At 38.4% G+C, this 23,867-nt stretch overlaps 3 protein-coding genes across 3 annotated transcripts; 2 read left to right on the top strand and 1 right to left on the bottom strand.

Annotated features, from left to right (window-relative positions):
* Positions 1-41: 41 nt before the first annotated feature.
* On the bottom strand, positions 42-5,573 carry LOC117385545 (electrogenic aspartate/glutamate antiporter SLC25A12, mitochondrial-like). Its single transcript, XM_033982834.2, has 9 exons — positions 5,476-5,573; positions 4,875-4,928; positions 3,523-3,668; positions 3,100-3,215; positions 2,603-2,742; positions 2,367-2,513; positions 430-568; positions 248-341; positions 42-159 (listed from the first exon to the last, which is right to left on the bottom strand). The coding sequence occupies exons 1-9, from the start codon at positions 5,485-5,487 to the stop codon at positions 42-44; spliced, it is 966 nt and encodes a 321-aa protein (XP_033838725.1). The 5' UTR covers positions 5,488-5,573.
* A 647-nt stretch (positions 5,574-6,220) lies between these two features.
* On the top strand, positions 6,221-8,713 carry LOC117385250 (methionine aminopeptidase 1D, mitochondrial-like). The gene is made up of 10 exons (XM_033982521.2): positions 6,221-6,267; positions 6,610-6,773; positions 6,911-7,060; positions 7,127-7,275; positions 7,395-7,437; positions 7,510-7,673; positions 7,744-7,841; positions 7,939-7,986; positions 8,174-8,252; positions 8,486-8,713. The coding sequence occupies exons 1-10, from the start codon at positions 6,234-6,236 to the stop codon at positions 8,568-8,570; spliced, it is 1,014 nt and encodes a 337-aa protein (XP_033838412.1). The 5' UTR covers positions 6,221-6,233; the 3' UTR covers positions 8,571-8,713.
* A 4,983-nt stretch (positions 8,714-13,696) lies between these two features.
* LOC117385565 (integrin alpha-6-like) lies at positions 13,697-23,568 on the top strand. The gene is given in 25 exon segments (XM_055228394.1): positions 13,697-13,956; positions 17,706-17,833; positions 17,911-17,990; positions 18,067-18,331; positions 18,402-18,603; positions 18,605-18,823; positions 18,891-19,084; positions 19,170-19,267; positions 19,416-19,543; positions 19,614-19,703; positions 19,795-19,856; positions 19,927-20,081; positions 20,168-20,308; positions 20,389-20,504; positions 20,767-20,923; positions 20,997-21,077; positions 21,164-21,243; positions 21,337-21,411; positions 21,526-21,628; positions 21,724-21,894; positions 21,974-22,063; positions 22,142-22,252; positions 22,328-22,426; positions 22,517-22,642; positions 23,195-23,568. Coding segments are annotated over 25 exon segments (3,303 nt in total). The 5' UTR covers positions 13,697-13,783; the 3' UTR covers positions 23,354-23,568.
* The last annotated feature ends 299 nt before the right edge of the window (positions 23,569-23,867 follow it).

Here is a 23,867-nt window from a genome sequence, read left to right as displayed (position 1 = left end):
CCTAACAACAAAACAGAATAAATAATGTACACATTGCCAAATTATGAATGGCAGACACAGATTCTGCCACATACTGATTTTTGAGATTCAACAAGGTTGTACGGCAGACTTCCTTCTTCTAATGGAGCTATCCTTTCGATGTCCGCAAGGTTCAGACGCCTAGTACATGTACACAAATATTCAAATGAGCCATAGATACTGAAAGTAAAACAATGGCTCATAAATTTAAAAAAAAATTATATTTTACCCAGAGGGAGAATGCAAGCCTGATAACTGGTACAGGATGTCTATTTCCATTGGAGTGATTTGACCAAACTTATTGGCAGAATGAACAAATTCCTCTGAAGAAAAAGAAAATGATTTAAGGTTATTGTTCTTTCAAAATGTTATGTTGATCAATAATGTCAGACATTTTCTGACATAGTGTACCTTTTGTTACTAGAGTATCCTTCCTTGTACCAGCCATTGTGCTGTAGATCTTTCTGATTAGCTCCATGTTGTTCAGTAGTGAGTTGAAAGCATTGAAGTAGGAGAAGCTGACCACGTGGGATGTTCCACCACCTGCAGCCTAGATGTTGAAGCAGTTAGTGAAAAAAGTGACAAACCATTTGTATTCACTTACCACAATATTATACATTAGATTATCACTAATAATTTATATCATTGTTGACAATGTGTTAGGTACCAACAGTGAAGCATAGATGAACTACATAGCAGCTGCAATAAGTATTGCACAAATCACCATTTCCCAAAAGAAAAAAGCTGATATTGAGGAACATCAAACCCAAGTAATCTACACATGCAAATCATACCAACCCATAGATGGCAATAATAATGTGCACTAATGTGAGATGATGGGAAAAAAATAATCCAATAATTACAATTAGCACCAAAAACACAAGACAAAAAGGGGTGGACATACTTTGAAGCAGTATAATACATTACAAGCAAAGCCTGTCCAATATTGTGCCCATCAATTGTTCCATTGTGTTTTGGCCCATTCTTACACACAAAACACAAACTTTTCACTGACCACTTTTACTGTAGAATTGTTCGTGAGTTCAGCCATTTTAGGAACATGGTTTAGCAACCAAGTTCCTTGGCTGTGTGTTTGTCAATAGCCTCACCACTGATATAAAGAAGTGGACTAAGGGAGTGCGACGTCATCTATAGCGTTCGGCTCCAGTCAAATGAAGCTCATTGAGGCTAGCAGTTATAGTGGCTAATTTGGAGCCAGAGCCAACAGAGCCAGAACCAATCCTTATTTCCTATCTAGAACACAGCAGCTAGCAGGTTAGCTATGTCCATTTATATATACAGTCTATAGCCCCACACAAGGATGTTGCTGCCACCAAACTACACTGTAGGTATGATGTCAATTAACTGGACTGTAGTCTTCCAGTGTTTCAGAGTCTTGTCAAAAATGTCTGGGTAATTTCTAGGGTGAAAAGATTTCCCTTTAACATTTGGATGATAGCCTTCACAGTGAGCACTGGAACATTCTGTTTACTAATCCCTCTGTAGTCAATGCAACTACCTTGCAGCTGGTATCTGGGCTTTCTAAGTTGGTTTGGACCCTTCTTTCTCCATGTGTTCACTAATTTCTACAAAAGGTTCTTCATGGGTTTGACTTCTTTGCATGTGTGGAATAATTTGGCTTTTAACAAATCAGACCTGTCAACACCAAACTCCTGCTGCTGCCATCTAGTGTTTGTCCTTTGCATGTGCTTCTCTGTAATTCTGCTTTAACAAATCTTTTATTGCCCCTTTGTTTATTTTCTTGTGCTTTTTTAACATAATCTTTTACTGTTATTAATTGCATGCTGTTCTTAATAACCAGTCTGTTTTAATTATTTTTCTTCGCTATGATTCACTTCTTAAGACTTAATGCTTTTCTACTTTTTAACCATGCTTGCAAATGTTTTTATAAAAGGAGCCATCTGTACGTCATGGCAATGGACAACAGATGGAAAACTAGCCTTTTGGCTAATTCTGGCATGTTAAAACAGTTACTGTTGCTCAACCTGCACTGTCCGCTATAAATTAATTAATATTACATTATTTGGTATTTGGCATTTCAAGAGTACATTTGTGCATTGGCTTTTTTGTTTAAATAAAGAAAGAAATATCTTATACAAAGAGCAAATAAGGTAAAACAGTGGGGTTTCCCGTTTTCCAGCTGTAAAAACAAAGGGATGAGGGTTTGATACAACACCACAAGCACCCTATCAGTCACCCACCACTAACAAGAAAATGTTTTTGTTGAAATTTGTAACACATAATATAACATTATGTAAACGCATTTCTCTTTAATTGTGTCAAATAAATATTATAATGTCATCCTTAGATACAAGTGCATAACTTACTGAGACAAGATTCTCCTCCACGAATGGTGTGAGCATGTGGTGCCGGATAGTGGCCATTATGTCACTGAAGTCCATAGCGGTGATGGCACCATTCTTGCCTTTGTCCTTTTGGGCAAATGCCTGCCGTGCATGCTCCAACTGCAACTCCTAACAAAGAATACGAGTTTAACCTTAACCTTTAACACTACCCTATTAATCCTATATTTAAACAGAAAATAGTGCAGCACATAGTGTACCTGAAGGAATTGGGTGAACTCAAGGTAGTTGAGACATTTCTTACGGTCATGGCCAAAGTGGAGTCGGATAAATTCACAGTCCCAGTTAAAGGGGATGTGGTGGTGCACTGTTGTCTGACTGAAGATATCCCGTACATTTTCTGCACAAAAACAAAACAAAAAATAACTAATTCATAGTTTGCACATCATTGTAAAGCACAATCACAGTATCAGCAGAAAGTGTGTGCGATTCCTGAACCCTCGAGACTGATGTTTTCCTCTGTCCAGGCAATGACCTTTCTTCACATGTAATCCAGATAGAAGAATGAACACATAACAACCGAGTAAAATACACCATGAGAGAGGAAATAAATCCACAAGGCCAATTGTGCAAGCCTGCGCATGTGGAGCGAATTAGCCAGTAGACTAATCGGGTTAAAAATGTTAACAAAATTCCTCCACATGGGCATTCACTGAAGTAATAATAAAGAAAACAAAAATCACAGAGAGCAACTTACCAAAGGAAATGTTTCCAGTGCCATTTTTATCAAACAGCTGGAAGGCGACTATGAAAAGGGCATCCGGTGCACACAAGGCAGACTCAAAAGCAAGAAATTCCTGGAATGAGATGAGCCTGCCATTGTGGAAACAATTGTGTTCAGAGGGGAACAAAAACAAAATTAGAGCGCATTTACATCTTATTTAGAACAAACCAAAGTTTGTGACAAAAAATAAAATGTGTTGACATTCACTAAACTGAAACTTTAAGTAAGTGCATTTCAGAGCTCACACCAAAGTCATATCACAATACAAGTCATTGACAGTGTGTTATCTTATCTACAGTGGTTCTAACTACTACGCAATTTGAATCAGATATGGACTACTAAATATGCAATTACTGATAATAAAATGAGAACTTGATAATGGGTTTTTAAACATACCCGTCCTTTGTAGTGTCAGCAACAGCAGCAATAAGTTGGACCGTTTTGGGGTTGTGATGGATCGGAGTATGTAATCCTAAATAATTCTGGACAAAATCTCCAGGGGTCATAAATTTCTCTCCATCTTTATCCACCACACTGGCATACTAAAGGAAGAGAACATCGAACAGTTAACCTTAATATATCTCTGCCCACAGCTTTGTGAAACATTACATCTATACCATGAGAACAGTCAATCTGATACGTGTTTGCATCAATTTAAAGTACCATCACTGTAATACATTTTTTATTTCATAAACTTCAACCAAGTGTCAACTTTCACAGGCAGTGTGAAGTGTGGTTTGAGTAGGACATGCCAGAAAAGACTAAATTAAATAGCCATAATTTGTAAGCCATTTGACCTTTGAGTCTCTATATTACACTAAATTAATTGTTATGAGCTTTTAGCAGTGTTTTAATGCTGTTACCTCCTCACAAATATACCTGGAGTTATGTTCCGTTTTATTCACACACGTTTGGACAACTCTTTATTGTTAGTCTGTTTACATCTCCAAAGCTGAAAATGCTATGTTCTACCTTGTGATTAAATGGTAGTGGTAGTTTTCAGGTTTATAGCCATCTTTTGCCATTTTTTGTAGAGACTGGCAATTCCAGGGCTGAAATTATCCCAATGATTCTACTAAAGGCATATGGAGTTTTAGTGCAGTGGAACACTTCCTATATTACCACATGACATCTCAAGGTGAAACAGAGTGTTTTCTGTTAGGGTAAATATGCAGTGTAAATATGCAAGGTTTGTGTGTTCAGCGGGTGTGAATGAAAAAAACACAACTCCAGGTATGTTGAGAAAACAATATTATAACATGTATCAGAAAATAGCCTAATATTTTAACTTTAACTACATGTAAACACTTATCAGTCAGTGGGGGTGCGCTAACAATCATAAAAGGCTCTAAATTAACATGTCAAGTGAACACCGCCATTGAAGAACTTTGCACCCCCGTAGCTCCTCCAACCAAAAATGTCTGGTCCTGTTTAAACGTCTAATGCTACACTACAAACAATATAATGCAATGTATAACTACACAGAGACTTGAAGACAGGATCACATTTTTGCTGTGCCTTACTTCATTGTAAATGCAGCAGTGTGCAGTCAACCCAAGGCTGCATCTAATGTTGTAATTTAAATCCCATGACACAACATTACAGATTCTCCTATAAACTGGGCACATTCCCAATACACTAACATTTGCTTTGTGACCTATTCATTAACAAGTCAATGACAGAAACTAACAATGCAAATTTTTCTTGCTGACATACCTGGTTTCGATGGGGGAAAGAACAATATTTACCTTTTGGAAGATTGCCTTAAGCTCGTTTGGGTCGCCTCGTTTAGTGGATTGCACCTACAATAAAACACAACACATCTCACCATTAGGAAAAAAACCCCACTTTTTCCAGTATTTTAGAGTGATACGAATATAAAGCCCAAAGCCAAGCTACACACTAATGCTGTCTCCTTGAGATGATCATGGAAGACATAAAGCACATACTACATCATGATGTAGTTTACCAGTAGTTAGATAGATAGTTAAAAAGAGAAAACGCAGGAATGACTGCCTAATCACGATAGATATTAGGAGACGGCATAGTAAAAGAGGTTGCAGTAAAAGGAAAAATGTTCAAATGACTGGGTAAGTAAGGTTAAAAGAGCGACATTAGCAGCCGGTTAGCTGCAATGAGCTAACTTTGATGCACTGCTTCTCCCACCAAGGCCAGGGATTAAACCTGATGATGCTACACACTCAGAATGCTTCACATCCTCGAAAAACCTACATGAACCACAAGACAAAATCCAACTTTGACACTCCCCACTAAAGAATAAGGCAACAATCATGCAACATTAGGAGAAATATTGAGAAAATAGCGTAAGGAAAGAGATGCCGAAGTCACCTTGACCGCCATGCTGGTTTGACGTCACGTACAGTGAGAGCGTCCTCCGTAACAAAGTAGGAAACGCCTCGGCTCTACTCAACTACGAGACAGTCTCCCGCTAATCCACAGGCATGATAATAATGTGAGCAGATGCTGATATTGAATTTGACGCCTCTCCACATCTACACAGTGCAGTACTTCTCTAAGGTCACGCGGCTGTATGTTGTGACTTGGGCACTGCAGACTGATGTAATAAGGGCTTTTGCTCAGGACACACGCCCACTGCACAGGAGAGCTACTACGAAAGCCCCTCACCTTAAAACCGTTTTGTTCTGTTTTAGGAAACAGCCCAGTCTATTTAAAGATGTATTTATCTTTAGTAGCCTTGGGAAGGCGTCGCTGTGAGATAACCCTGGTTGTCATTGATAAGGCTGTGACCTTATTCCTACCTGCCCTACTAGTGTATTGTTACATACGTTTAGGCAACAATGGACACTGTTATAACGTCGCTCTTGCACTTATCTTATTAGCACAGTTTGTCATAAATCAATAATTATAAAGCCAATCTCACACGATATCATTTATACCGTAAATATGATTAAATTAAACTAAGTATAAATTTTCATGATAAATACAACAACATCACAAATGACAGGCGTCTTGTACTACAGCAGCATATTGAAAGCGAAACTGCTCATTTCACAGTAACACTCGTTATCCGCGTTAAAAGAATGTGCACCACGTGACTTCAGAACCACGTGAGGAGCGGTGGTGTCATGGCGGCGCACTGCTCTGCTGGACTTACAAGAGGTAAATCAATCACTTAACTTTACATCATCTGTAATATATTTCATAGTAATAGCATATTTCATAGTGTGTCTCACTGCTCCTTTGCGAACAACTCTCGATACGTTTGACGGGAAGATCGTTGTTTTGACAGTTGAGGTTAGATGGCAGCTGCAGAGCTAACTTTTAACACATACAAGTGACCATGCTTTTAACAAAGCTGGCCAGAAACAATATGGGCCGATTAATCATTTGAATAAGTGTGTGTGTAATCACCCCTTGGTCTCTATTCTTGGACACTTTCAATTCTCATGCAATACATAATGTGTTAATATATGTCTTGTTTTTGTTTTTGTTTTTTTACAGGTCTTGGAGGTTTTCTTAGGGGCATATGTGGGCTTAAGGTCTGTGATCCGCACACGACCCCTCTGTCTCAGCAGTCTCGGTGTTTTTTCTGGAAAAAGTGGAATAGTCAATCCCACAGTATAGTGCGCCCAGAGACTGTCCGGCCTGCCTACGCAGTACCAAAAGTACACCTTTTACTTTATATACATTTAAGGCCTACATTTACATATGACTAAAAAGTAACTTGAGCTTCAGCGGAAAGAAAAAAAAAACATACTGTAATTTGTTGTGTTCATTGTTTATTGTTCTTTCTTCTCTGTAGCATATTGTGCATCCTGACTATGTGGGCACTGGAGTAGTCCCAGAATGGCCGGACTACATAGAGATAAAGAACCAGGAGCAGATTGAGGGCCTGGCCAGAGCCTGTCAGTTAGCCAGACATGTGCTGCTGCTTGCCGGGCAGGGACTACAGGTAGTAGCGTATCCTGTAAATCAAGTTATGGTCCTAGAACCCTGAAACATGCGGCCTGATTTCCAGGTTGGTATGACAACAGACGAAATCGACTTCATCGTGCATCAGGAGACAATCAAACACAACGCCTACCCATCTCCTCTCAGATACGGAGGCTTTCCAAAATCTGTGTGCACCTCTGTCAATAATGTGGTGTGTCATGGCATTCCTGATAGGTGAGTTTACAGTACACACATGCTTTTCACCTTCTTCTATTTATGAATATCAAGTGTACCAAGTTTGCCAAACTTTCTTCTTTTTTTTTTTTACATGTCTCACATATTTTTTATTTCAGCCGTAAACTTAAAAATGGGGACATTATTAACATTGACGTCACTGTAAGTTATACATTTCAGCCCAAAACAAAATGGATGCTTCACTGCAATATTAAAATTACATTGTCTTTACAGGTATATCTAGACGGTTACCATGGTGACACGTCAGAGACTTTTCTGATTGGTCAGGTGGATGAGATTGGACAGAAGTTAGTGGAAACTGCCAGGCGTTGCAGAGATGAGGCAATTGCCGCCTGTCACCCCGGGGCTCCCCTCTGTGTTATAGGAAACACTATTAGGTACACATAATCATGGCGAATAACACTGAGCTTTAATCCTGACGACTGGATTTTGTGGGTATGGTTGCAGCAAAATAGCACACGCCAGTGGCTTCCAAGTGTGCCCATATTTTATAGGACATGGAATTGGCTCTAGTTTTCATTGTCATCCTGAGATCTGGCACCATGGTGAGTTCGTTTAGTTCCCTCTAAAGTTTGGAGGAGAATGCATTAAAAAACTATATTCTGTTTTACTACTGTTTCTCTACCCTCTTTGTAATTTCAGCAAATGACAATGATATGACTATGGACGAAGGAATGGCTTTTACAATAGGTATGTTTTTAGTGCCCCCTATAGGCCACTGATTTCTGTTTTTCTATTTTTATGTCATAAATCTTTTCCTCAACCATTTTGCCATTGTATTTTTTGTCTCAACATGTAACGATACATAAAATGTTAAAATTAAAATACACAGAAAGAAAGACAGCATGTAGATGAGATTGTCTGTTTATGTCTGCAGAGCCCATACTAATGGAGGGGTCGCCAGAGTTTAGGATTCTTAAAGACAAGTGGACGGCAGTATCTGCAGATGACAAAAGGTGCATACTAGTCCTTTATTACCAATCCAGTTTTATATTGTATTGTGTGTTTTTTTTCCCCATTTCTTTTTTTGTTTTTAACTTCTTCTGTACAGTGTCCTTGGGTGTTTTTGAAAGACGCTTATAAATAAAATGTATTATTATTATTATTATTGTTGTTATTATTAATCAAACATAAACTCCATATATATCGTACAGGACTGCTGCATATTTCAATGTTTTCTTCTGCACAGGTCCGCTCAGTTTGAACACACAGTGGTCGTTACAGCTGATGGAGTGGATATTCTCACCAAACTGCCTGAAGAGGACGTTGCATGAGCGATATATAAAACTAAAGCTACTTATGGTAAAATGCTGCTTTGACTTTTTACAATTTTTGTATCATAAATTGTATAACTACAATGGCGCACAACAAACTTTCTATTCTTATTTATTTGTCAGTAAATAAAAGGTGAATTTTTTGTGTGCATTATTTAATACATTATCATAACATAATTTTAATATCTGCGCATATATATATAATATATATATAAAATATAATATAAAAACTCAATGATTTATTACATTCTCGATGCATTATCTAGAATGTCCAGTAGATGGCAGCTTTTACAAAGACAATTTTCAAATGGTTTCAAACGAATATAAAAGCATGTATACACAAGTGTTGTTCTCTATCTTTATACCACTAAACTTGGAGTGAATTTGAATATTTACTAAATGCAAAACTGCAGTTGAGTAAAGAAGTATATCAGTTTTAAATTCCAGGCATATCAATCGTAGGCTCATATTTTTTCAATATTTTTATCTTCTCTGTTTTTGTTCACAGATGGATTTAATAATTCTTACATGTGTGCAAGCCCATAGTAGACACTGTAGTTCACATACACAAGGCTCTAAAGTGTGGAACAGAATAGTCATTTATTGTCCACCATTATGGTAAATGATCAACTGTTAAAATAATTGAATCGGTCCATCCCCTTTGCTGTTTGGCCACTATTAACTATATATGAGTTTTACAGTCTTGGAGACAGTGGGCATGGCAGAATGATGATGTGTCAGACTAAATGTTTATGAAGATGAATTGGCTTGCCTCCCAGTGTTATGGGGTGTGTTTTCACTTCCTGCCAATGCACGCTACTGTGAGTGCCATTTGATGGCTGGGAGATAGTGAACTGTGCAAATAAAGGAGGGCCAGCTGTTCTGATTCACCCTTATTCACACAAGATAGAAATAATAAATATTTCAATAAAAACCTTAGGTGTACAAGTACAATCACCTCTGAGTAGTAAGATGAGGAGTAGATTTTGGGAGGAGCTGGGAGTGGCAGGGAGAGGCACTGGATCTTTGTCATGAATTCTCTCATTTGTTCCATTCTTTACCAGGTCCAGACTTGTTCCTCCTCTTGCCCTGTTCTTAGTTCTGCTTAGTGTGTTCTTCCCTGAACTTTAACTTTAGTCCTTTTTAAAAGATGTACCTAAAGTGTTTGTGTTTATCTTGTTTGTTCATCACAAGCCTAATGGTTTGGATATGAAAACAATATCATCAACAACATTTAAAGTTTAAGTCCTGTCCTTAATATTTAATTTATATTTGAAATAAGAAGTACTTCCTTAAAAGCTGGTGAAAGTTACAATTAAAAAAGAGATTGAAGTTAAATGTCCTGAATATTAACTGCATTTCTACAGTATTTTTGTATATATCAGACAGGTGTGTGTCTGTCTATCTGCTTCCCTGTGAGAGTGTGATATATCACACCTACCTGAGATGTTACTGCGGACCGCCACAAATTCCTGGTTTCTATGGAGATGTGTAAAATTGAAAAATTAGTAGGTCACATGATTTTCAGAGCTGTGAGGCATGTCCATCATTCATACGGAAACACGCTGTCATTCACAGCACCTAAATTCTGAGAAAGTGCCTTGCACTTCTGTTATACTTGGTTTATCAAAGAAAGTCAAGAAAAATGACAGTTATTGCCAGAACTGGTGTTTTTAAGCAGTCAGTGGCACAGTAACATGTGATGGTAGCAGAAGGTGCAGTTTCAATAGCAGCAGGCCTAAAGTATAACTGTTTTCAATACTAGAGAAACAGACAATATAACACAAGCTATTTATAGTTCTTGTTTGTGTTTTGAGACCAAAATGGCTAGTCTTGTTTCTTCTTAGTTTTCAGAAGTCTATTGGCATGTCAACAGCCAACCTCTACTTTGAAGGGCCCCCAGGCAAACAGTGTCACAGGTTTTATAGCCAGAAACTACAGCAAAAGTGTATGCATTGTTTATTGCAGCGAACTTCCAGCTAACTGCATTAAAGTGGTATTTTCAAGTATATTTGTGTGTTACAAGTTAATCAGTTGATCAAAAAGAATGCATGTGAGTGTGCCAGAAGAAGACTCAAGTCAAATTTGAGTCACCAGATCAGAAAAGGGAGGGTCTCGTTTTGAATGGATTTTAACAAGGTGGAAAAACGTTTTTTTTTTTTGACCTCTTCACATTTTCACTGGTGGAATGTTTTAGTTGTTTTTGACACATTAGGAATGTTGAGAGTAGGAGGCATTGTCTGCTCCTAAACCAAACACTTTCTTGACTTAAAGGCACTTGTAAACGTGTTAAACTCACATTGCATTCGTATAGAGTGCACTTTAGCAACTCATTCAATCCCTTGCTTTGCTATGGACCAGGGGAAAACCAGTTTTTCAGCTACACTAGTAGACATTTGGACACATGAGATAAGACTAAACAGAACTAGTTTCTTTGTATTTTTCACAAGAAATCATACACGATGTTAGGTCACCTCTCATGAATGTCTTTGATATTCAGAAATACAAAAAGGAATTATCCACACGCGGTGATTGTTGCCCTGCTCAAAGTGTCCAGGGCCAAAGAAGTATTCTAGCATATTATATGTGAATCCATTTTTCGTTAAATGAGTCAATTACAAGTTTATTTATTTTATATATTTGTTTATGCCAGATTACCTTACTGTTAAATTATTTTATCTTGACACAAAAAGTCTCTAGCCTACACGGATGGATGTTTTGCTAGACTATAGTATGCGTAACTAAACTACATTGGTTCTACTAATTACTGCATAGTTGTTATGTAGACTACTGTTTGAGTTGTTTTGAATACTGACAAAAAAGTAGAACCCTAGAAGAAGTACAGCATAGGAAAGAGTGCATTAGTTACATCACTAAAGTTGCTACATGTAGAATAAAATGGCACACCAGAATCTATGGGGTGACTTTTTCTTTTTCCTCAGTGGCATGCAATGTTTTTGGGCACACCTGACTGTCAAGCAGGCCTTCTAGATCAAGTTTCAACCCCTGACTTGGGCTAGGTCTGAACTGCTCATTCAGGTGATGGATTGTTAAAAGGGCTAGTCATTCCCTGAGGGATCACAGAAAAAGACATCAATTATATCTTATTGAAATCAATATGCTTATAGAGATCTCATCTGCATTCACCGTGCGTTAAGCTGCAAGTCAAGCTATAGGGCAAATGTGGTCAATACTGGGAACCTTGTATACTGTTGGATTCACATGGTTGTCCTCAAATGACATTAACCAAAGCGTTAGTTTTAAATGATGACTTGTTAGCCAAGAAATGTTTCCATATTTTATGCCTTTATTTATAAAAGGGTAAATTATAATAAATGACGCGACACGCAGAAATAAAATGAAATTATTGAATGAATTCTTTGTGAGCTTTTAGGAACTTCATCAATAATTCCATCAATATTTACATGAGATCAACACAGTAAAGAGTTTTAAAAGCCATATGTTCCCTTCCTCTTACAGATCTGACAAACAGTTTGCCACAGCTGATTCAGAATGAGCAGCATATGTCAACATAAGCCACAGAGCCAAGTTGTGACTGTTATGAAATGTGTTGGGCTGGAGCTGCTCTTGTGAAATCTGTACATGTTTGTTGGCCCAGAGGCTATGTGTTTCTACAGGCTGTACAGCGCACGCCTCGTTCTCTGCACCACGCCCTCAGGTGAAGGCTTTTTATGTGACGCTTCAGCTTTAAGAACAATCACAGGGCTGTGGTGGGGCAGGTCTAGGCACTTTCACTCTGTACCTCAGGCCACAACACAGTGAGCAAACACTCTTGACTTGCGTACATAAGTGCGTGAAAGTCATTTGAGAAGAAATGAAATATTTCTTTCCGGGTGATTCAAAGTCAATCACTAATTCTTTACTTATGAACCCTAAGGCAGTGGGTAAATGTGTTTTATACTTTGCCTCAGTAACACAGGCTCCTTAGCCACATACTGCATCAAAGTCAAACTGTCCATGAATAAATCCAGTATCTTCCTCATATCCCTACAGTCATTAGGTCTGCTTGTTAACTAATCACCTTAAACCTAAATCTGTGTCAATAAATTGATGTAAAAAGTCAAGATTCATAGCTTGGCTTCACTGTGCGACCTTTACTTCCCCATAGTAATTATGATTATGTAGACAGGCAAATGTACAAATTAATCTTGATGCCTAAAGAGTCTCTGCTCTGTTTTAGTAAACCTTTGCTTTCAGCTTTGAACAGAGCTTTAAATTATGACCCTAGTCACTGCTGATCTTGACATGCCAAACACAACCTGCAATGTACAAATAAACTCACATACAGTAGTCTTCAACATTCAGTTATGTTCCAGATTGATTGTTTTAGAGACACGTATATTCATTTAAATCTAATAACCAATGTAGGTATTTCCTATTTCCACTCAGGGACTATCAAGTCTCTTAAAGTGCAAACTCACTTGTAGTCTATTTATACAACCTAAATGGGATAAGAAACCTGTACACAGAGCACATTCTTGCATTGGCCTTTTCCCTGTGCCACCATTAATTGTGTCTTTTATACAGTAGTGAGCAGTTCTCTCTCTCCCTGTGTGTCTCTGTGTGCAACAAAGCCAGTGTTGTGATGTGAGGCTGTAGGTCACTGTCTGCTGGAATGTCTTAAGGGCGACTTGTCCCTGTGGGTTTGTCATTCATCTTATGGGCCTTTAGAATGGAGACAAGCTGGACATGATCTGGTCTGCTACATTAAATCTTATATTGGTGAACGTAGTAAAATGAGTAAGCTGTTGTGAGTTAGTCATAGTTGTAACCATGACTGTACGCAGCTGTAAGCATAGGCATAATATTAAAAGCCACCACTGCCAAGTCAAAATCAGAATCAGGGCAATAGGCTATTTCTGTCACAGACCAGACTCTGTATAGGCCAGGGTATTGTGTTTGTTTTGTATTCTACTGGATCCTGGTTGATTTCTTCTTGGCAAGACCATCTATTTTAAACATTACTTGGAAGATATTCTTTCTAAACCAAGGCCTACTAAATGATATTAGGATACAGGAAGTGTTCCCAGAGAGGAGTCAGATAGGTCCTACTCTAAAACTGTATAATAAGTAGCAGGAGCTTGTGGGAGGAGCAGTGACACTACACGGGGCAGCTCTGCGCGCACTCACTCAGTAGCACTTTGCTCCTTCCAGGCCCAGGACGCGCGGGGTCAGACAGAGTGCACTTTGTTATGGGGGACCGGATCACCTGGGGTCTTGGGCTCTGCTTTTTACTGGGATGCACCAAACTCTGGGCCTTTAACCTGGACACCGACAACGTGGTGCGGAAGAATGGGGACCCGGGCAGTCTTTTCGGCTTCTCTCTCGCCATGCACTGGCAACTTCAGCCGGTTAATCAAAGAATGTAAGTGCGCGCGTCAGCCTTAATCCAGGACAACAATACAGTAACCTATTTATGCCAACGTGCTTTACAATAAACTACTATAGCATGAAAATACGTTTAAAAATGATTTGAACTTGCTAAAAACACTTAGGTAGAGTTAATTATTCCATGTAGTGAAACAGGCAGGTGGAGTAATCAGAAGTTACATTCTTGCAAAGGTGGGAATGCGATTTAAACTTGCATGGAAGTCACTTTTACATTTCTTTATATGATTTTACAAACTATACTCCCGGGTTAACTAGTCAAATGTATTTCAAACTTTGCATTTATCCCCAAAACATGTGAATAGACCTGTTTGTCCACCTTTTAATGGGCACTTGATCAGACACATTTGTCACAGAAAATAAAAAGCAGCTGTCATCTAGTGAGAAACATGACAGTAACCTGAAATATTGTCATGTAGTCTGTTAAGTAAAAGGTCAGTTGTTTAATTCAGCTTTATGTATTTAGATATTTTAGACTCTATAAAAAGGGTTCTGCATGGCAAGAAGGCCCACGGATGCAATGAAGCTGGTAGTGGCATAGATGGACCCAGGGCTCTTCAAATCGTGTATAATTCCTAAAGTATATTGTTGCTGTGCATGTTGGGGCAGGAAGTCATGTTTGTTTTACACCTGACTTGATCATACACATAAACACAGGAGGAATGTAACAGTAGTGCATTTTTGTGGCACATGCAGGATCTTAGAACTTAAGGAACATATTCATAACTTTAGGCAACTACTTTGCTCACCATCTTTTCTAGGATTCTGGTAGGGTTTTTCACATTATGTTCTTGGCATGTGTGTTCTTGTGTCTAACAGTTGGGTGTGCACCGTGAGTCACCAGCATTTGCCAGTGGTGTGTTGCCTGTCAGCTCTTATTCTGATTGACACCTGCAGTGTCTTTAGCCCCAGGCTGCGATTGTTATATGACATGAAGGAAGGGTGATAATGGAAGCTGGGTGTATTTTGTGTTCCTTTGCAAAGTGGAGTTCAACTGTTTATCTGTATTGCATGTAAGTTCAGTAAGTGTAAATGTTGCAGATGAGATTGAAAATGTCAGTGCCAGTGAGGTTATTAAGGTTAACCTCCACTTTAGATAAAAACAATTTGATGGATGGTCATAGAACAAAAAGTACATAAATCATTTTTACATCTGGGCACCAAATATCAGCCCTGGAGTCAGGCTTGGCTCTCGCTCAAAGAAGACGTAACCACAGATGTAACACTTGGCAGTTTTGGAGAATCCCCTTAGTTTCAGATGATATAGATGGTAAAAAATGTATCATGAATTTTTTTTCTCCCACACTGATTTAAATCTCAGTTTTCAATTAGATTTTTTTCTAAATAGGATTTCATTATTGATTTAATTAAGATAAGATAAAATAAACAATACAGGATTTTAATCATTGCCATGTAACACAAAATAGCCCAACTTCTTCCTCAAACTCTGAACTCTGCTCCAAACCACATGCTTTTATTGTCAGAGGATTGTCTGTAGACCTTCCCCCAACCATTTCATTGACGAATAGACATGACTCAATCTCCAGCCCTATATGAGATGTTACATATGCTTCTATTATTGTTATTTCAATAAAGTAAAAAAAATAAAAATAAAATAATAATAATAAAATGTGAAACTTAATAATAATTAAAATTAGGCTTACTTTTGTCTTCCTCTACATTAACGGTTCTCAACTGGCTATTAGGACAATCAATGTAGTTATGTCAATGTAATAAATAACATAATAAAACAGTGAAACCCTTCTATAACTCTATAACAATAGATCACATATTTTGCCAAAGGACTATGAACCCACTGAAAAAGATCCTGCACAATTTTGATCAAGATTCCTCATTTAAAATCACCCAACTACTTGGACACCCAAAAGAACCCTCAAAGGAAGACCTATAACTTCCCAAGTCTTTGTTTTAGCCCTGCTCTTATCTTTACTACTACAGTAAATACAGAGAGTTGAATTTCCATATTGTCGAGGCTATACCGAAAATAAAATACAGTTTTAACAAATACCACACAAGTAAATTTTTTTTTTGGGCCCAAAATCACAACAGCAGTCTCGCCTCACAAAGGGCTTCACAAAATTGTTGGTTTAACAGAAAATTTGAAATTATAGAAAAATATAAACTATATAAGCATGCACAGACTCTCTCCCGATGCCACACACAGTAGTATGTATTAGTCCATCTGCTCACACTGGTGCTGCTGCTTCCTGTAGACTAAGGCTGGTGGCATGCGATAAAGCAAACCACAGCCTCACTGTCCAGGAGACCTGCTGACACTGCAGCAGCCCCTCAATTCAATAACAAAACTATTGTAACAATAGAGATTATCCATGAGTTCATTAGATAAATTTCTAACAAACATGGAATTATATGTAGCTTTTTAGCAAATGGCACAAACCATCTGAACTTTTTATATATGTGCATGGAGTGTGATATGTTTTGTTTTTTTTGACTGAAGTCTGTTGTATTAATATTCTAGCGCCTGAAAAGCCAAACCAGTCTTTTGTTCTTGTGTAGGCAGTGTACACTTTTGCGCCAAGATGCAAGTGTTCCCATCTTAGGGTTGTGCCAGAGCAAAACTGTGACATTTAGATGATGCAAAACTCCAAATGCCTTTCAAAAAGTTCAGACCCTCCCACATGCACATAGCATCAGTCAGTATTACAGAGAGTGTAATTTGTCTGGCTTTCCTTAGTATAATTTAATTCAGACTTCTTTCCTCATATAGTCTGAAGTAAATGTTGTGTGTTGACATCAGTTTACAGTGTGAACTGTGACATTCCTGACTTGCTTGATTTATGGCGTACTAAAACCCTGGGAATTGGATGCCTATGGAGATATGAAGATGGGTGTGGCTTTTGACCTTGTAGTTGTCCACAAAGGCCATCTGTGTGTGGACAAAGATAGAAATCCTAGTCCAGTGAAGCAGAGCATTCAGCTGAAAAGAGCCTTTTGACACTAATACACTGTGTGGACATGGAACATTGGCTTTGGAGGCTCCTTACTGTGTGCATGTTACTGTGTGAATATGGCCGCTGTATTGAAATCAGCCATGGAAGAATGTCTGTTCATCTTTCACAATGCAAAATAAGGGGAACGGCATATGGAGTAGTATTTTAGCCAAGTTTACAGTTGATTGCCAGACAAACCTTTGGTATGGTATGCTTTTATTTGAAAAGCGACAGTGTACAACAATACATTGACCTTAAAAAACAGGACAGCTGTATGGTGCCAGGTTATAGCAAAAGTACTCATTTCCACCTGTAGTTTTTATTAGTCAGTGGGTTTTTTTCCATAAAATTATACGGTACAATCTTCACTTCAGGGAGGCAGTGACTCAGGTTAGAGCACTCCTTCACCAACCCAAAAATTTCAAACTAGTGTCTACTGTTATTGTGTCATTGGGCAAGGCATTCCACCCATCCGTCTGTGTTAGTGATTGGTAGTATGAGGGGCTGATGTCCAGATTGGCAGCCTTGCTTCCATCACTCTAGGACAGCTGTGGCTGCACTACGACCAAATAGGGAGTGAATGAAATTGCAAAAAAATTTGCAAAGTCACAGGAGCATCTGGAAAAGAACTATAAGACAAGTGCATGATTATAAAGCTTTGTTGTCATGTTTTACTATTATTGCTAAATGTTAGTCCCATGGTTTCACCATTTTGAATGCAACAGCCTTATCTAACACTGTATGAATCTTGCAGGCTCCTGGTTGGTGCACCAAGGGCAAAGGCGCTGAGGGGTCACAAGTCTAAAGTGACTGGAGGACTGTACGCCTGTGACATGAGCTCCCCCTCTTCCTCTTGCAACAGAGTCATCTTCGACAATCAAGGTTAGAAATCCGCTCAGTTACATTTGTCATTTATTTCAGTTGGTATAATCCTTATTAATGGGTCATCTTCACCATAGAGGATCTAAAAACTGAAAACAAAGAAAACCAGTGGATGGGAGTGTCTGTCAGCAGTCAAGGGCCAGGTGGCAAGATTGTGGTATGATTTGTGATAGATATTAAGAAACATTTTTCATTGATCAACAATTAACTGACTATTAATTTTTTGGTGGCAGACCTGTGCTCATCGATATCAGGTAAGAAGTGCCGTTAACACTGCTGGAGAGTCCCGTGACATCACAGGCCGCTGCTACATGCTTAATCAGGATCTGACCATTAACGAGAACTCAGGGGCAGGTGAGGGCGGGAGCTGGCACTTCTGCCAGGGCCGACCCAAAGGCCATGAGATGTTTGGCTCCTGTCAGCAGGGTGTAGCTGCTATCTTCGACAGTGACTTTCACTATATCATTTTTGGTGCTCCTGGAGCATATAATTGGAAAGGTAAGAAATCTGATGTGTCTCCACACAACAGCAGTTACACAAATACAAACGATTTTTCTTTCCATTCCAGGTATAGTTCGATTGGAACAAAGAAATGACACCTTTATTGAAATGGGCATCTATGAAGATGGTCCTTTTGAGCTTGGAGATGAAAATGAGAAAAATCCCAATTTGATTCCAGCTCCTGCTAACAGTTACCTTGGTAAAATACTTTTATACTCTTTGACTGTTCTCATGTGTAACCACTATATTCATTTAAGACCCACCTTCCCCTGCAGGCTTCTCCCTGGACTCTGGTATGAGTCTGACTACGAAGGGCCAGCTGACTGTGGTGGCCGGAGCTCCTAGAGCCAACCACAGTGGAGCTGTGGTGCTGCTGAAAAGAGGAGCAGAGTCCACCAGGACTGTCCTGGAGGAGTACACTTTGGAGGGAGAGGGCTTGGCCTCCTCTTTTGGATATGATGTTGCTGTTCTGGACCTCAATGGAGATGGGTTAGTAATATGAAGACATTATAAAATGTATTTGTAATGTTAGTCTAATGAAGCTCTGCTTTGTTAGTTGGGAGGATATTGTAGTTGGAGCCCCTCAATATTTTGAGAAGGATGGAGAAATTGGAGGAGCCGTTTATGTATACGTTAACGATGCTGGAATATGGAGCAAAGTCAAACCCACACGAATTGATGGACCTCAGGACTCCATGTTTGGTCTCGCTGTGGCAAACATTGGCGACATTAATCAAGATGGTTATCATGGTGAGATGCTTTATTGTCATTTATTTTTAACTTTTGAAGTATTACATTTGCATCTTAATACATTTTTTTATTTATTCCATTTTAGATTTTGCTGTTGGAGCTCCTAATCATAATAACGGTATTGGAAGTGTTTATATATACCACGGATCTCCAACAGGTCTGAAGTCCAAAAAAGAGGCTCAGGTATATTTTCAATTTCCACATTGCGGGACAAATGTTTTCTTATCTTGTAAATGTTTTTCTTTTCTTGTAGCAGTATTATTGACAACTGAACAATTAACCATCATCTTTAAACAGGACCACTGTAAACACTTATATTATTCTTTATTAGATTTTGTCTGGGGGGGATTTGGGGATGAAGATGTTTGGATATTCATTGGCGGGCAACATGGATCTGGACAGGAACATGTACCCAGACCTTGCTGTTGGCTCCTTGTCTGATGCTGTCTTTCTCTACAGGTGAGTGGGTTTCTCTTATTATAATGCTCTTCATTATGCATGGTAACATTCATATTGTATGTTATTCCAGGGCACGGCCAGTTATCAGCATCGATAAGACAGTTACGTTCACACCTAAAGAAATTGACCTTACCAAGAAGAACTGCGGTGACAAAATTTGGTAAGTATTGATTCTCCAAATCCTCTCATTGAATAATTTTCACAAAAAGGAATTTATAAAAAAAATAAAGAATTTTAAATACTTTTTTCAGCGTAAATGTTGAGGCTTGCTTCACTTACACGGCTAATCCTCCCAGTTACTCTCCCAGGCTGAGTAAGCTCTTCAGTCTTGTTAATGTATATAGTATTCAAAAAATGTTAAATAACTGAATTCAATCATTTAGCGGTCAGTTACTCCATGGAGGCAGATGCTGATCTACGTAAAAACCGGCTGGCCCCGAGGGCCTCTTTCCCTGATAACAGCTTTGAGTCAAAAGGCACCATGACCTTGGACAGTAAAGGCAAGACAAAGTGTTTGAAACGTCAGCTTATCATGCAGGTAATTGTGGTACACAGTAATACACATAAATATGGAATCTTTTTTATTATTTGTAGAAAAATGTATCTGACTAATGCACCTTACAGGAAAATATTCGAGATAAACTGCATGGTATCCCTGTGGATGTCTCTGTTGAAATCGAAGATGCCAAACGTAAACGCAGACAGAGTGTAGCCTCACCAACGCCTGTTCTTGATGCCAATGAGGCGAACTCAATCCGCTCAGTGGTAAAATAATGATACTTATAATAGTGACTCCTTTAAACATAGTACAGTAGTATTATTGTCTTGTGTTTTGATCAATACAGGTGAATTTTCTGAAACAAGGTTGTGGTGATGACAATGTGTGTGAGAGCAACCTGCAGGTCAAATATCGATACGGCTACAGAACGATAAATGACGACACCTTCACTCCACTAAGCATGTAATGTACACAAATAATAATATAAGGAATAACATTGTGACCCCTGAGTGTTAATGTGAAATTACACTTTAATTATGGATGTTAGATGACAGGGTATTCCTGTTTTCTTCAAAATAGTTTAAAAGTGGAGGGGCGATTTGTGTGAGGTTGCCCACATCTCAAATTAATGGTGGATTTCACCCAGTGCTAATGATGTTAAGCCTAAAAGTGTTTAATAGTGCATCACAGTATAAGTTAATTACTCACTTTTGCTTTGTTAAAGGGAGGATGGTGTGCAGGTGATTTCCTTAAGTGACCAAAAGGAGATTGCATTAGAAGTGACGGTGACCAATGAGAATGGTGACGATGCATATGAAGCCAGTGTGAACGCCACCTTACCACCTACCCTCGTCTACTCGGCTTATCGCAGTTCACCTGACGTAAGGATCATATGAAGTGAATATGTAGATTCAACTTTTTATGCCAATTTAACTTATTTGTATTGATTTTAAGCACCCTGTAACATGCACAGCCAATAAAGAGGGAACTAAAACTAAGTGTGAACTTGGAAATCCATTTAGAGGAAAGGCACAGGTAAAAGAAAAACAAAAAAAAAGTAATTTCTTTTTCTTACTTTATTCATTTGCATTTTAATTGTTGTTTAACGGCCATTCTTACAGACAGCCTTCTACATTATCCTGGGCACAGCAGGGATCTCTCTTAACACAACTGAGGTGGAAATAGAACTGGTTCCTTATACGTAAGAAACCACTTTTGTTTTTTTATTATTTTATTTTGAACGGTCACAATTCAAAATAACTAAGATATTATACTTTTTTTTTTCTTCTAAAAGAACCAGCCGTCAGACTTTGGTTCCTGTCATGGCTAAGGCCAAGGTGGCCCTGCTACTGCAGCTGTCTGTTTCAGGGTATGGAGCAATTACACACATACTCCAACAATTAAACACTTTTTAAACACAGTTTTATTCTATTTTGTCATTACTATGTCACTACTATTACTATTTTATTTTCTTGGATTTAAGCTTGGCCAAACCATCCCAGGCATACTTTAGTGGAAAGGTCAAAGGGGAAAGTGCTATGAAAACAGAGAGTGACATTGGCAGTGCCATTGCTCACCAGTTCAGAGTGAGTAGGACTGGTCGTTTGGTTGTAATGTTCAGTGTTTGTTTTTTACGTTATTCAAGCTGGGTCTCACCTGCCCTCTTGTTTGTATGTGTTAGATTATCAATCTTGGGAAGCGACTGACAGACTTTGGCACTGCGTCTCTTGAAATTGAATGGCCAAAAGAAACTGAAGATTCTAAATGGCTCTTGTATCTGATGAAAATAAGCGCCACAGGATTGGACCTCTTTGAGTGCTCTCCAAAGAGTGTGATCAACAGCCTGAAAGTGGTCAGTGGAAATATCTATGATATAATATTAGACTTAAAATATAGCAAATAAAAAAAAAAAAAAACTTTTATTGACATAGGAACACAGCAAGACGAGAAGCAGAAGAGCAGTAACAATTAAAGACGAGGCCACACTTTCACGATTAGTTGACAAGAAATACAAAACTTTGGTAAGATTATAAAGTGTGAAGCCTTTGAGTTATTTGCCTTTTATACTGTATAGTGATTGAGTTTTTATGTATTGACAGTCCTGTGACAATGGAGCAAAATGTGTGAAGATCAAGTGCCCCCTGCGGGGCCTGGACAGTAATGCAGTCATCACTCTGACCTCTCGCCTCTGGAACGGCACATTTATAGAGGTAGAGTTTCGTCATTCACATGTCTTATTTGAAAGAAAAAATAAAGTAAAATGCATTTTCATTTTTTCTGCTCAGGAATACTCTGACCTACATCATGTGGAAGTGGTAGTAAAGGCGTCTCTTACCATTTCTAGCACATTAAAGAACACAAAGCTGCAAAATGCTCAGACAGCGGTAAATATAAATGAATGTTTTGACACAATGAATATCCTTTTCACATGTTTTTCATAATAAAGCACTGCTAAAATCTCTCCCTGTCCACAGGTGAGCCTGACTGTGTTTCCAGAGCGGCGCTCAGCCCAGTATGGAGGGGTGCCCTGGTGGGTCATTGTCCTGTCCATACTGTTTGGGCTGCTTTTATTGGCCCTGCTGGCTTTTCTTCTTTGGAAGGTAGGACACCAAAAACGGCGACATACCATTGGTTCTGAAATACATCTGTAGTAGTAGTAGTAGTAGTAATAGTAATATTGAACCTAACAATATTCCTCTCCTCAGTGTGGAGTCTTTGACAAAAAGAATAAGGAGGATCCTTCAGAAAAAGAGAGACTGACAAATGCATAAAAGAACAGGGTAAAATTACCCAGATTCAATTAAAATTTAAATCAAGCAAACCGATTAATTGCTGTGTTTTGCTGAAAGAGACATTGCTTTTGGATGTTGGATTGCCTTTGGAATCTATTCAATTATTCATTTAATTATTTTTTATCCTATTTTTTCCACACAAAGTTGCATGGCTAAAGGGTGACATAGTGTAATCTGCCAAATCTTCGTTCTCTGCTGTAAACATCTGATTTTGTTCTAGTGATGTTTCATTTCTTGCACGATCTGATGGTTCTTTTTCTCTGAGCAATTCACTGCATTTTGGCTCTTGCCTTTGATAACATGGCTTTCTAACCTTAACAGATGATGAGGTGTTATTACTAATGTTAAATCCCTTTGCAGTGTGGCTTTTTTGAGCGGACCAAACATGAAGACAAGATTCCCAGTTACAATGCTGTTCGGATCAAACGGGAGGAAAGGGACATCAACAGTAAGAAATGGGAAAAGGTAGAAAAGAAACCCTGGATGACAACTTGGGAAGAGAGAAGACATTTTTCCTAACCAGCATTGAGTTGCACATGGACTTATTTTAATGCATTTCTTACATCTTTACCTTTGCACATGATGGATGCTAACTGTAACATTAACTGTAGGTTGCAACAGAACAAAATATTGTAGGACTAAACCACATGATCAAGCATAAAGTCTGTATTTCACTGGATGGGACTTGTGTGGGATCATACTTCTCCTGCACAAGTGTCTATGGATGTTGCATTTCAGTGTTGATTTGGGAGGGTGGGTTTTGTATGTTTTGTATTTATTTTTTAGGGGCACTTTTGTTACTGTTCTACAAGCCAAACCCGTGACAACCATACCACGCTTTTTTCCATTTAAAATGTTTTTATCAGCAGATGTCATCCACTTATTTTACAGCAAAAAAGAACATTGTGCGTTACCGAAATATTGCAGCTGTAAATATTGTTTTGGAATAAAATTTTTGAATAATTGTTTGTATCCATGTGTTTAGATGTCATGTTTAGAGATTTTAAGAAAAAATCTGAATTGGTCAAAAAAA

The sequence above is a fragment of the Periophthalmus magnuspinnatus genome, chromosome 17 (assembly GCF_009829125.3).
Source record: "Periophthalmus magnuspinnatus isolate fPerMag1 chromosome 17, fPerMag1.2.pri, whole genome shotgun sequence".
In the NCBI taxonomy this organism is placed as follows: Eukaryota; Metazoa; Chordata; class Actinopteri; order Gobiiformes; family Gobiidae; genus Periophthalmus; species Periophthalmus magnuspinnatus.
Note: the sequence above shows the minus strand (reverse complement) of the source record. Positions and strands in the feature narration are given on the sequence as shown.

Excerpts from the sequence above, each read along its gene's own strand:
- LOC117385545 (XM_033982834.2), bottom strand. Across the intron at positions 3,216-3,522 it reads GCTGACACTACAAAGGACGG|GCTCATCTCATTCCAGGAAT; the intron begins GTATGTTTAAAA and ends CCACAATGGCAG. Across the intron at positions 569-2,366 it reads TGGAGGAGAATCTTGTCTCA|GCTGCAGGTGGTGGAACATC; the intron begins GTAAGTTATGCA and ends TTCAACATCTAG.
- LOC117385250 (XM_033982521.2), top strand. The coding sequence starts at position 6,234 with ATGGCGGCGCACTGCTCTGCTGGACTTACAAGAG. Across the intron at positions 6,268-6,609 it reads CTCTGCTGGACTTACAAGAG|GTCTTGGAGGTTTTCTTAGG; the intron begins GTAAATCAATCA and ends GTTTTTTTACAG. Across the intron at positions 7,438-7,509 it reads TTATTAACATTGACGTCACT|GTATATCTAGACGGTTACCA; the intron begins GTAAGTTATACA and ends TTGTCTTTACAG.